The 14,856-nt window shown below is 38.9% G+C and overlaps 1 protein-coding gene across 18 annotated transcripts in view; it reads right to left on the reverse strand.

Annotated features, from left to right (window-relative positions):
- The window catches only part of PTPRD (protein tyrosine phosphatase, receptor type D), a 361,390-nt gene that overhangs the window by 47,794 nt on the left and 298,740 nt on the right, over positions 1-14,856 (reverse strand). For all 18 annotated transcript variants that reach the window (XM_018557538.1, XM_018557524.1, XM_018557525.1 and 15 more), the window contains 2 exons: positions 14,195-14,318; positions 1,409-1,584 (listed from right to left, as the gene is read on the reverse strand). In XM_018557538.1, coding sequence (XP_018413040.1) covers positions 1,409-1,584; positions 14,195-14,318 — 300 coding nt within the window. The remainder of the gene's footprint in view (positions 1-1,408; positions 1,585-14,194; positions 14,319-14,856) is intronic.

Below are 14,856 nucleotides of genomic sequence, written 5' to 3' on the forward strand. Positions count from 1 at the left end.
GGCATGCAATTTAGCACATTCACTAATGAGAGTAATGAGAACATCTCTCACACGGAAAGTGACCTTGCAGTGGAATGAAGCTTGTGGGCTGTCCACAAGAAGATTGATGTGCGATGTGATTAATGTATTCCTTACTTTTATATTCTTTTGTCACCAACAAAAGCTGTTAAGTAAGCAACATCTATGCTGCACCACACATTAAATTGGGTCTGTGGACAAATGGCCAAATGCCAGGTTGAAGAATGTATATACTATATGTCAATTGTGTTACTCTGGCATTTAGCCTCAAATTTTTTAGAATTTGACAAAACCTTTCTATGTTGGTTTGCACGTGGTATGATGCTCCTCGAGCCAACCATAGCAACCAACTGGTGAATGGTGCACCACAAAGTATTAGATTCTTTAATAGTACGACATGTATCGAGCCAAGGAGCAACATGGAGATGATAACATAATTATTAGATATTGACAGGCCTTCAAAGGAAAAAAACATAGTAATGTGGTCCTCCAAAAATGAAAACAAACCTGGCAATACATGATTACCATACAGATTATTGCTACAATATGCAGGGTACAAAGGGCAATTGTTAAAATACATAAGGAACAAATAGGCAATAGTGACCGAATGTAAGCAACTGGGCAATCGTGGTATTACTTGGGCAACAAATGAGCAACCGCTACAATATGCAAGCAACAAACAAACCTTCCTCTGCTACCCGAGCGCATTGTGCAATGTAGTTGAAGCCTATTGGCTCATAGTGCTAGCTCTTGCATATCAGACTGTGTTTTGGTTTGTATGGGGATTAAGGAAAATTATTATTATGATATTTCAAATATTTGCCGTTTTTAAATATACATTATTTTGTATGAACAGATAAATAGAGTAAACTGGTATTTTTCTAATAATTGCTTGGGGTTTTATTTGAACAAATAATTCTTTATATAATGACATGTGGCATAGAGCTCCTTGCTGTGTTAGATGACAATCCAGTTTGGAGAATTTCTGCAAGATTGTGGTAGGGAAATAAGACTGTATGCTCCTTTGGGCAGTGAATAATGTATATGGTTCTTCATATACAATCAAATATAATGTAATCAAACAGGGATACATATATTTCTCATTGCACAGTAGAATCGCCTTTATGACCTGATCAGTGAAAATACACTTGCATACGCTTGTTATTTTGCATGGGCCACTGGTATGTATAGTAGGTGTGAATAATAAAATGCAAAGGCTGGTGGTCACTGGTTCTTATATAAAGGAAGTCAAGGGATCTTTTGAACGTTGAGACTGCATATTCGTTCTAAAAATAACATTCAGGCACCCCATTTTTTTAGAATTGTATGTATTGTAAACACACATACATAAATGCATGGCTATATAAATTAAAACAATATAAATATTTACCCTTGACCTCTCTTCCAGTTTGGTCATCATTACAACTGTAGCACTGCGTTGCTCCCACATCATTCTCCAGAAATCTCCAAAGGTTTCTGGAAGAGGTCCTTGTGTTGCTATATAGGCATTCTGTTTTCTGTAACCATCAATGTAATTGGAATTGATGTAGTCACTTCCTGGTATTCCTGCAAAACAAGGACGACAGCAGTGGTATGGGTTATAATGACCCATAAGAATTTATTGTAAAACAAATGTTTAATTTTGTTTATAGTTTCACATTTCCTAGAATTAGCTTCTAATGGAAAATTTGTTCCAAGCTCACAAATTGTTCCTATTATTGTTATTTACTTAGACTAAACACAAGCATAGCTTATCCACTTTAAAAATATTGCTGATTCCACAAAGTAAAATATTAGGCAATGGTTTATGATACACAGAATGAAAGATGATATGTCTAGGGTTGTTGTACAAATAGTACATATTCAGATCTAAACAAGCTCAGTGAATATTCCTATTTAAAACTTGAAATCCAACTATGGCATTAGCCAGTGGGGCTGGCATATTGTTAAACAGCAAGATTCGGTGTAGCCAAAAAACATTATTCTCTTGATCACTAGATACTATCTTCAAGTGTATGTAGAGACCTGCTCAAGCACCTAAACCAAACCAGCTTGTACCAGCAACCAAACCCATTATTTGTACCCAACCTGAAACTACTGCATTGTTCCACATATATAACCAGCTATCATATTACACAAACCTAATAAGCTGACATTTTCAGAGCTAAGCTACTGCAAAGTTACAGAGAGGGTACCATGCTAGAGAGACTGTCTAGTCACCAGTTATCAGTGAATATAGAACAGATGAGGCACATAACTGAAAGTAAGCAGAATTTTAACTACTTGTGTTCATCAGCTGAGCGTTACATAATTGTTGGGAGTTATACGCTTCTAGCAAGATCAGCAATCACCATTTATCTCTGGGTACTATAGGGATAAGCTTTGAACAAAGACATGGCACAGACTACCATCAAAAACGACCACTTAACCAAAAGGGCCTTTGAACTATATGTTGAGCTTTCTGAATCTTGATTATACAATATCAGTGTGATTATACAAGTACCAGTGTGAAGTTGACATAATAACCTTAGGCCTGGTTCACACCTGGGCGTTTTATAGCGCTGATCGACGCGTTGTAAAACGCCCAGCAAGTGAAATCCCCTACTTTCCTATGGGCATGGTTCCCACCTGGGCGTATTTCAGCGCATAGGAACGCGCTGAAAAACACCCTGCGCCCAAAGTACAGGAGCTTCTTTGGGGCGTTTATCAGCGCGTTTCCATTGGTATTCCCGAGTGTGGAACGGGGTTAACAAAGCGGTAACCCCGAGCCACACTCGGGAATACAGCGTACAGGTCTTACCTTGTCCGCGATCCCCGCTGTGTCCTCCGGCGGCTGCCAACTTCCGAGTTCTGTCCCTTGCGAGCGGCCGCGTCGCAGGGGGGCAGAGCCGGCGGGAAGTTTGAAAGTGAAAAAAAAATAAGCATTTTTAAATTAAGGCTGAAAAAACAGCCAATCAAGTGGCAGAGATTCTAATGTTATTATTGGTGAATAGGGGGATCACTCAGGTGCCAAGAAAACCAATTTAATTCTGAACTATTTTGTGTCGGCAGAGAGAGTGTGTGGTGAGATCGGTTTTCTGCTACTTGACTGGCCTCTTTTCCAGCCTTATGGAGCCAAGCTAGCTTGGTATTATAGAATCTAAGAAAGGGGGCGTGCCCTTCAAACGCGTAAACCGCTGCAGCCCCTTCAGCGTTCTCTGTACACCGACCGGGCTCCATGTCTGCTCATTTGGATTGTCCATATTGATTCTTCGCGTGTGGAGACTCTATTAGGCATATACACTGCAACGATTGTGAGTGCCACTTCTCCACGTGTCTCCTCAACTAGACCATGTGACCTGTAATATCACTTTACCAACAAAGAAGCACAGGATTCATATAGTTGGCTGCTAAAACCCTTTTTACAAATGTAACAGCAAGGAAACCCCTGAACCCAGCTAACATAGTTCTAGCCTTGCGTTATGAAGAGCTAAAACAAACACAAACTACAAAATGCTCCCCCACTTCAGGGTTCAGTACGAGGAATAGCATCCAGTCTTAGATGAGTTGCCTTTCATACAAGCTTTAAATACCTCTGCATACATCAGTAATGCATATGTAGGCCGTCCATACATGTAAAGGTAAATAAGCAATCAGTTATCGATTTGATCATATACAATCTTTAAATTGAAAATTATTATTAGACTTAAAAAAAGGTTTTAGGAACCAATCTTATTTTTCACGAAATTAGATCATATACTGACTAAATCCCCTATTTAGCCAAATTAACTGTTGAAATATATGATTCATTGAAATGATCATTATATTGAACTATCATAATGATGCAAAATATGGCCAACATAACTCACTGTTAACTGTTCATCCTTTAATGATCAGAAAAATGGTACAATCAGTTAAAAAACAATGTTTGATTATACTCACTGTGGATGTTATATTTATTTGTCAGCATGCACTGAATAATTACAAACTAGTATCTGATTTTGCATGCTAGGACTGTCTATTAACAAAACAAAACTCAGGTTTGGGCAAGTTGTTTGTATGCTCTCCAATCAATGGCAGGTTAATGATTTTTGTCTATATATAATGTATAATTGGTTTGTAATAAAAATCACCCTATGAGTTATGGTAGATCTAAACAATACACTTATCCTTTAATCAATAGATCATTAAAGGAAGGTCTATAGCTGTAAACAACACTTATTCTCATGATGATTATTTGTAAAAAAAAAAAATATTCCTAGCATAGTAAAACACTTTACTGGCAACGCTGCTGAAAATGCACTGAATTACTGAAGAAATAGGATTGAATGTTTTTATTTCTGAATGGTGCCAGAAAGCAGTGCAGGTTATCAATACTATTATTCTTTAAACTGTGGGCCTGCAGTGCTAGATAGGTGCTTCTAGACTGATGAACTTCCAAGTGCTGGAAGCTAGATATTCACCTTAAATGAAAACTCTGCTGCTGTGTATATCATTAATAAAGGGAAACTGCATAGAAAAAAGATACACTTGTAAAAGGAGAGTAAAATGTTCTCTTTTCAATAGTTAAAGCTGGCACGTGACACTGCAGCTGTCACACCCGGGCTCTATAGCTCGAGAACTGAGAGATCACAAACTGCTAATCACTCACTTCACGGCTTTTTCCTGCACAGAGCGGTGACTATCAATCACCACTCCCTGCAGGAATGCCCCCTCCCTTCTTTGTTCCTTCGTGCTCATTGGAGGGACAGAGGAGGGTGCAGGCAAAGCTGGCTCTAGAGAGCCAGAACCAGCTGCCAATTAGGCATTAGATAGCCTGCTATATGCTAATTTTGGGGCATAGGAGAACATTAGTAAATATACTCCTGTTACCCAAAAGCACTAAAGCCTAAAAAAAAGGTTTGGCTATAGTTCTCTTTTAAGACCCTCTTACATATGCAAGCGGTAGAGGGCTGAACAGAGGGTGCATGATGACTGCACACAGCCCGATCAACATACAATTAACATGCTTTACAAGGACTGTAAATGTGTTTGCACAGATTATGATATCTGAATGTCAGCTGGACTAGTTAGACATGTTTACTCATCCATCCTCTGGCTAGGGGAGTGTATCAAGATTTCTACTGACATTATCAAATTGTTCACTGAAATAAACATGCTCTGGGAATTTAAAGGACAAATCAGAAGTGATGGTTAACATCTTAAAGTAAACCTAGACTTTAGCTATGCAGAACAAAGCAAAGGTTCACTATAGTAAACTATCCCTTCTACCCAAAATCACATACTGTACACACATTTCCTTTCCTTCTATGCCACTTCTTTCAGCTGCTAGAAGTGAAGAAGATGCACTGTACTTCTGAGTATAGAGAGCATGTGACTCTCTCCCATTTCTCTTATGTGACACTGCTAGTGCTGAGGGTTATTGGTTCAGCGCTGTTACATGGGGTTATGGAGAGATATGTCACTTGTGTGTAAGCACTAAAACTTATACAAGGCATCCTTTCCTCGCTTCTAGTGATTGAGTATAGTCGGACAGGAGTGTTGTGGGGGGATTGTGCATTGAAACAAACCTGTTGTTTACAGCGTAACTTGAATAAAAATGAGTAAAAATGATCAAATATTTATTTTCAATATAAGATACCGGTATATCACTCAAAAGAAGGATGGTTTGACTGGTACTTAATAATCACCACGTAATAGTATTCTTTTCTCTGTTATATACTGTAAACACAGACAAGCAGGCACTCATTTAAATGACAAGAATCAAATTATTATTAACATACAATATTATAGAAAATCGTTCATGCATTATTTTTAATTTCCACCAAATTCCACAGATGGTCACGTTTGCAAATATGAATATTTCAATAACTAATTCCACTCAGCATGAAAATGCAATGGAATCAGGTTGCTAAAACACGAACAGCCTTTATTTATCATCGTGGTTCCAGTGCAGTAAACTCAGTTGGCTAAAGTCTTTCTGTTGCAAACATCAAAGTTAAAACCTAAGAATTACAGCTGGGCTCCAATCTCCAAATTGTCCCTCCCTTCATGAAGGGTATTTAAGAACTGAGACACATTACTAATGTAAGGGATTTAAATTAGTCATGTAACTATATGTGGGGGTCTATAGTTCCTGGCTATGCTTTTGGGCCTCTTACCCCATTACTGCAGCGCAGAGTATGCAGGGGAAGCTAAGAACTCAGTGCTGGCTACCCTGCAACATGCATGCAAGTCTGAAGCTTTTGGCGTTTCAATGGCTCCTGCATGGGACCTGCTCTTGTGCTCATAAATCTAAAGACTAGAATGTTATTATACTACAAAATACAACCTAGCAAAAGCTATGATTCTGCTAGTGTTCCATCAGTTAAGGCCCAAAAGTCAGGAACAAGAAGGAAAACACAAGACAGGCTATCGTCAAGGAGGAACTCCATCAAAAAAATCTGCTTAATTATAGGGTGTTGGGTGTTAAAGGGGTTAAAATTCTAGGCATTTTTTTGTCTGTGTTCCTATTTGCTGAAAGTTTGAAAATAAAAGTATTTCCATATATGTCTCTGACTGATTAGCTTACTATAAACCATAAGTTGGGGGTAACCCCCCTCTTTAACAGTTACACTTAATTCTGGATTAGGTAACAAGAAAGGAAAAGGGGAAATTAAAAATAAGTGAATAAACAAAGTATCATTGTTGCTTTGCATTGAGAGATTTACCCTCACTTCTGGTGACCACAGGATGCTAAGAGAGATCTTGATAACAGGAATACCGATGGCAATAATACCTTGGCTGTGAATCCCTAATGTACAAATAAACGGCTCCATACAAGGATGGATTTAAAGAAGAAATATGGGGAGAGTGAAATACACTCATCCTTATAATTAGAGCCGAGGTGTGACACTGAAGCTGTCATATATCGGCTTTATTGATCGGGAACTGATGAATCACATACCACTGATCGCTCAGTTCATGATCTTCTTTCTTCAGAGAGAGGTGACTGTCAGTCATTGCTCCCTGCAGGGATTCCCCCCTCCCCTCTCTGTTCCTCCAGCGCTGCCTAATAGCACAGACGGAGAAGGGGACGGGCACTGCTAGAAAGGCAGAGCCAGCTGTCAATCAGGCAAAAGGGTGGATCTCGACAATATTGTTGGGGTCTATACCAGTTGCAGTGCAGGTATGTGCTGAATTTTGGGTCACAGGAGGAGAAGCAAAAAAAGGTTGGGCCATAGTTCTCTTTTAAGCATAAGGCACTCTAGGACTGAGCCTTTAGGTGCTAGTGTAGCATGCTGTTAATGTATCTGGTAATATAATACTGCTTTGACTCTCTAACACAACATCACTATAACTTTGCTTTTAGCTCTATGGCATGGCATTACAAGGCTTAATCCAATTCTATCTATCATAGGATGCCTTTGGTGTATATTTTTGCTACTTCAATAACATGAAAAATGTATTTGGCTTGTTTGCTGCCTTTCAAGCTGTGGCCTGACTTCTGACATTTTCCAAAATAAGAAAATCCATTTCTATCTACATTTTCTGTATTCTTGCTTAGCATGAGAGTGATGTGGTTTAAGTGCGAAAAAGAAATTGGCACTTACTAGGTTCCCTGTATATAGGTTCCTGATACCCAGACCCAGTCTATGAACCAAATGAAAAAACAAACAAACAAAAAAACTGTTTGCTTTAAAAATGGAAAGATACAAAACAGCATAACATTTCAGCTGCGGGTTGTTTTGAAAATGATTTGGGGCATGTAGGATAAGAATTGCTCAGCTATCCCGCCTTTCCCATGTACAAGAAATCAACTGTCTCAGTTGAGCTGAATTATCTTCTTTAAAGATGGATTAGTTACTGATGTAGGCAGCAACATCACCAGCCTCGCATATTGCTTTAGATTTGCAATATGCATAATTCAGGACTAAAAAGAATATTCATTTTTCATTCCTGGTATCACAGATTCAGTGATTAGCAGTCAATCACTTACAGAAAGCTATCATGCAAACAATCATGAGAAACCCAAGTCAAACTAAGATGCTTTTGATTTAAACAGCAGTGGAGATATATCAAACATTATTCTGGCAAGGAATTGTACAGATTAGAAGAATAATGAGCAGATGACCTTGGTCGACTTGGTCCATGGCTGATATATAGACAGAAAATATGACGGAGCTTTCCAAGTATAGGCAATAAAAGACTCTAAATAAATCATTTTTGCATTTACAGTAAAGACGTGATGTGGTTTGTGCAGGTTTATATGAAAACTAATAACACACGTTTTAAAGAGCAGGCAATATGATAGCTCAGCACATTATTTGTATAAACTTTAAACCCATTTAGTAGGCACCGAGTGTAACGGGATTGGATAGGGAATGTCAGTGACTGTACAGCACACAGACAAGATGATTACAGACTAGATTATTATGAACTATTTTTGACCTCTATGTTTAACTCGTTCACTGTCAGACAAAATGGATGTATATAAGGGACTACAGGGCAGCATAGGAAATAAAACATGAATAAAATGTTTACGCTTCCCAAATCTGACAGCATGGTCACACAAATCAGTATGATGCTGTGGGATGAAAATGTGCAGGGCACAAGGACCAAATGATAGGGACAGCACTGCTGTATGGAGACATGTTATGAAGCATTGGAAATGTTCGGCTGATTGCTTGATGTTTTCTTTTTGTTATAAGATAAGCCCGCTCAACTGGTTTATTGCCTCTTGGACAGATGCTTGCCCTTTCCTGCACAGTGTATATGCCTATTTTGAGGTCTATATAATTTACAAACAATAAAGAACACTTGCATATGGCCAGATAAATATGTAAATGAAAATATGCATAATTATGGTGTTTAAAGTTACAACATAAAAATTTTTAGGCTCGTGCATGGACTCTTTCCTGATCAGAGCAGTACAGATCGGATGGCAGCGATGTGACATCCGGTCCGTCTTGCGATGGAGGAAAAGACTGAATTGACGGGTCTATGTTGGTGTATGGTGAATCGGATGTAAACTGATGTGTTTGTTCACATCAGATTACCCTTGATTCGGCATGATCGGGTCTCTCGAAACAAAACACTGTTCCATGTGTTTTTCTGGACCTGGCTGAAGTTGGGGGTAACCGGGTGTAAACGGACGCCCTTCTGTTTACACATGGCTGCCCATAGACTAGCATTGGGCATTTGATCTGGTCCAACTAAAAAACGACAGGCAGACCCAACTGAACTGCCCGTGTGAAAAGGAGCGTACTACACGTAGGCCAAATAGGTAGCCTAAAAGAACCTAGAGTGCCCTGGTGACCAATACATGCAGCCAGTTGGCACTTGTTCTGCCACCTAAGAGCTTCTGCAGAAAGACGTATGTGTTTTCCTTAGGTAGGTGTTTGCACAGTGAAATAAAATATTGTTTAGACTGGCTTCTAGTAGTTAAATGGTTTGGTTTATTTCCTTCACACTATCTTACGTTTTTCTTCTGTGCTAGCCATCCAAATGGTGATCAGACAGGCTAGAAACCTTTTTCTGAATGGTACCTCAGAGTACCTCGGTGCACTCTCATATCCTAAAAATTGCCCTAAAGGGCACAAGGCAATCCTCAAGAAGACCAATGTGATTCTTGGGGAAAGATAAGGCAAATTTAAGTTAACCTAAAGAGTGATAATGAATGGGTTTAACTTTCCAAGAGCTTGTTATCACTCAAAGATTTCAAAGATTTACCAATATGTTGTACAATCCGAATATTTTCCATGTTGTTGCACAATAGGACTGTTCCTTTTTCCTTATCAATGAGTAGTAGTAAACAAAGACCATTTTAATTTAGCAAGCTTGCAATAAATGTCAGGACCCATCCTCCAGAATGGGCACATATCTCAGAGAGATATCTGCCCATCTAAGGTAAGCCTTATATATCAATGCAGAACATGTTTCATTACATATATAATTAGATATAACAATGCTATAAAGCAAACCTTGTACACAAGGTATCAAAATAAACCATTCATACTGCATGCTGAGCATTAGACTGCTGGATTCTGTGTATGTAAAATAATTGGTGAAAAATGGATAGTGTCTTTATGCATTCCTATACATGGCTCAGAAGCCCCCTCTCCTCAGGCTAATGTTCTCAGAGATTAAAGAAAGACACAACTGGTCTGTTACTAATGACCTAGTACAGCTGAGATCATTTGTTTTGAAATAATGGAATAAGATAGCAGTGGAACTTTTGTCATGTGTGCTTGACGCAAGGAAATGAGAAAATATTTAATACATTTTTATTAGATTTTGCATTGCCTTTTCTTCCTTAACATGCATCAACAGAAGTGCTATAGATTTACAATGTCACATCTGTTCTAGGACTTTGAATTTGGTTGCGCAGTAGTACAAACACATCATGGCTGACAAGAGACATTTAGAACCTAATTTATTATCTGCATTCCGAAAATATATTAAATAGATTCTTTGCTCTATTATGATCTCAAAAATATATGTAAATTATTTCGGAACAAAACAAGTAGCTTCTTGATTTGTTTTATTATGTGTAAGTCAATTTGCACTATTCCCTGCTGGACACGCTGTCACTTTTTTTTTCCCCCAAAGGTGCTAAACTGTTCTTCCTAACATCATCCACAAAACTCACAGTGTGGATATATTAGGGATATGTTGTGTAAATGGATATTTGCGACTACCCATTGCTACAAGCATATTTGATTTTGCTTGTTGGAATGTGTTTTATTTATAAAGTAGGGCTACCCACTGAGCAAGGACATGATGGCAAACAAGAATGGGCAAATACATATGGAAAGTATTCTTACACTACCACATTAGCAGGGGACAAACTAATACTGTGAAGTAACTCTGGACAATTATACACATCTTGATCTTATATCAAGAAATATTTTTTTTTCATTAATACAGGAATGAATATTCATATTTTACTTGTGGTTTCGAAGGAAGAGTAACCTAGCCTCAAAACCTTTACTAAACGTAACTTTAGTTAAAGCTCCAGTATTGTAAAACATATTGCATTCTGATAACTGTTTGCTGTTATATTCCAGAAAATGTGACCATGAATATAGAATGAAACAAACCATTAGGCCACATGCAAACAGGGCTATTATGGGCAATTTTGGATTCTTGTGGCAAGAACCTGAGGATTCTTGTGGCAGGAATCCCTGGTGCATCTGTACAGATGTGGCTTATGTGACTATTCAAGTGATTGACAGGCTGACAGCAGCCGCATCTGTCAGTGGCTATCTGCATATAATTGTAAATGGAACAATTACCTGTGGATCAAGAGGGATTATGGTCCCTGGATGCAATCTGTCTGCATCCAGGGACAATCATCCATCCCAAACCGCAGTATTAATTTCATGTAAAATAACATGCGGACAGCCACTGACAGCCTGTCATTCACTTGAGCAGGAACAGCAGCCGCAGCTGTATGGACCCACAAAAAATAGATGTTGATCTTTTAGAAATCCAAAGCTGTTCTGCATCCCTTTTACTCTACCTTTGTTATCTCATGAAGCCTAGTTTGTCGACTACAGAACAATTACTTCCTATGTTTTGGAGATAAGAATAGGGGGAGGGATTCGGTAGTTTAGGAAAAGACAACTGGGCAGGGCTGACACCATGTACTGTAAGCAGAGGATGAAGAAGGTCGGATGAACCCCTTCCTCAGGTTTTCATCGAGGTACTCCTTGAGGTGACAAAGTTCGGGCTCCGAGAACGGGTAGATCCTGCCGAAAGGGAGTTTACTGTCAGGCTACAGTAGGTCTATAGGACAGTCATACGGTCGATGTGGGGGAAGGGACTCCGCATTCTTCTCACTAAAAACATCGGAGAAGTCGCGGTAGGGTTCAGGCACTGTCGGTTTAGGTACCGCAGGCATAGGGTCGGTCAATTGCATTATCGGAGCAGAGGTGCGACAAGTGGCTTGGCAGAAGTGGGAATCTAGGGCTAACGTGGAGGCTTCCCACTGTAAGGTGGGCTGATGCAACCGCAACCAGGGCATCCCTAGTATCACTGGGAAGTGAGGAGATGGTATGACGTCAAAGGTAATAAACTCTACGTGATCTACCTGCGTAAGCATCAGAAGAGGCTGAGTCTGGTACATGATAGGCCCTGATGGAAGTGTGCTCCCATCAATAACTCGCACCAACACAGGATTGGCTTTTTTGATTATTTTTCTTAAAGCTCTCTAGGGATGGTGAGAGCCTGATGTGGCGTGGAAGAGATTTCCATAAGGTGAGGGCAGCATTGGTGAAGTCCTGTAGACAATAGTTGGGTGTGTGCGAGTGAGAGAGCAGGATAGTCTCAGGTCAGTAGTGGAACAAAGGGGCCCCTTTGGAGTATATCTTCTAATTAGGGATGAAATGTAAGCCGGTGGGCGGTTATGCAGAGCTTTGTAGGTAAGCCTGAGAAGTGTGTCCTAAAAGAAACAGAAAGCCAGTGCAGAGATTGACAGAGGGGTGATGTGTGAGAGCAGTGGGAGGTAAGGTAGATGAGTCTGGCTGAAGCGTTCATGATGGATTGAAGAGGGGCAATCTGGGCGTGTTTCAGGTCAATGAGAAGAAGGTTGCAGTAGTCAAGTCAGGAATTGATTAGTGTATGGACAAGCATTTTGGTGGTTTTCTCATTGAGAAAAGGTCGAATTCGAGAGATGTTTTACAGATGAAAACGGCACGATTTACTGATAGAGTGAATGTGAGGGGAAAAGTAGAGGTCACAGTCAAAAAGCACGCCAAGAAATTGTGCCTGTGTGGTAGAGGAAATGGTTACTCCATCAACCTGAAGAGAGATGGACATGGGAGTAACCTTAGAGGGAGGAAACACGAGGAGTTCAGTCTGAGAGGTTCAGTTTGAGTTATGAAGTTAATGAAGAAAATTACATAATCTGAAACATATGTCAGAAAAGCAGTATTAATTATATATATTATATTATATATTAACAGATAGTATACATAAAGCAACATTAAACTGGTTAAAAGGAATTTTTCCCTACTAATAACAGAGCTCCTGCTGCATATGTGGAAATGTAGTTAACAATGTACTGCTGTTGCTATATGGTTAGTGCAAGGAGAAGCAACAGACAATAAATCTCTGAGGTGAACACAAGTCTTGGTGTATATTATTACATTTGGAGAACTGTATCTTATTTTGCTACCATTAGAGATCCAGTAAAGCACAGAAAAGCATGGTAATCATATAGATACATTGTCATTGTGAGAAAATGTAGCCTTAGTTTAATTGTGCTATAATAGCCATCTTATGACTCCCTACTAATTACTTGCACATTTCTCTCTATATATACAAACCAACTTAAAGGATAGCTAAACTAAAATATATATTTTGCAGCTTACCAGTCCTTAGATGTGATAAATGCAGTAGTTTAAATTTTTAGGTTAAGAGCATTTCAAGCAAGTACAGAATTGGCCTTATATATTAAACAATGTTATAGTTCCTTCCAAGTTATCTACATTTAAATTGCCTATTCCCCCCACCCTCATGTAATGGAGATGAATTGAGGAAGACTTGTTTGTAGTTCTGTCCTAGGGCAACAACAATGGATCCCTCCACGGCTTCCTCTCACAGATGAGTGAGTGAGCATAGCCACCTTAGGCCAGAAAATGTGTTATGCGCAGGATTACTAGAAGAATATAAAGGAAAACAAATCTGAAAAAAAGAAAACTAATGCAGTCACCACGTCTATGGACTGATACGCTGCTATTGACCATAAGTTGTGGAATATATCGTGGTGTAGGTTTGAGTAACTCAACACACCTTTATTCCTTTGTATTCCCCTGATGCAAGATACTAGGTGGCTGTGCACACAACTTGTTATGTCCAGGAGACAAGGAAAAGCTAAAAGGTTTGGCTATACCCAAGGCTATGTCTATTTTTATTTAATGTTGCCCAGATTAAAATCTATATACGAACTCATCAGCTACTGACTAGCTCATTAGCAACTGATGAAATTAATTAAATTCACTCATTCCTAATAGAATAAGACATCCAAATTCTAAATTCTTTAGCATCTTCTATGCGGTACTCAAGGCCAACAGTTTTAACCACCGGCTCAGTATCTAGACACACAACATGCAAATGTGGATAGAAACAACTAACTAAACATTAAAAAGCAGCTGTTTGTTAATTTGTGACAAGTTAATACTGCACTTTACTCAGGAAAAAAGCATTTACTTACCTTCAATAGCTGAAAGCAGGACACGTGAATGATCATATGCAATTACATTTGCATATCTGTTCTTTGGTTTATTAACTTCCAGGTTAGAGTGCTCCCATGTGAACTGTTGTCCTGGGTCAATAGACTGTAAATGAAACAAAAGGCAACATAATGGAGCACATAATGGATCTGTTGTTTTATAGAGATTTTAGCACCAAAAATGACAAACTGCACCACTGCAATTTCCCGTAAACTAGAAACCATTCAAGGTACAGTGATTAACATATTCTAAAGAATGATCACAAAGACAGGCATAGTAAATCAATGCACAGATATAATTATATGAACAACAAACAATGTTTGCTTAAAAAGAAATGAGTTGTCCCTCCAAAACAGCGTTCACTGGTATAAAAAGCTACACTGCTCTAAGTATTCTTAAAATTTGATGTACTTTTTAATTCTCTGAAATGTAGAGAAATCAAATTTGCAGTGAAACATTCCATAAACCATGTACACAAATAAACTGAATTCATAAAGGTGTTTGGATGCATTATTATGTGATTTCTTCCCCACATCCAATCACTATCCAAATCCTGCCGCCTTCACCTTCGTAACATCTCCAAAATACGCCCCTTCCTCACCAATGAAACCGCAAAATGACTCATCCACTCCCTTGTTATATC

The sequence above is a fragment of the Nanorana parkeri genome, unplaced genomic scaffold, assembly GCF_000935625.1.
Source record: "Nanorana parkeri isolate BGI_ZX_2015 unplaced genomic scaffold, ASM93562v1 scaffold288, whole genome shotgun sequence".
Lineage (NCBI taxonomy): Eukaryota > Metazoa > Chordata > Amphibia > Anura > Dicroglossidae > Nanorana > Nanorana parkeri.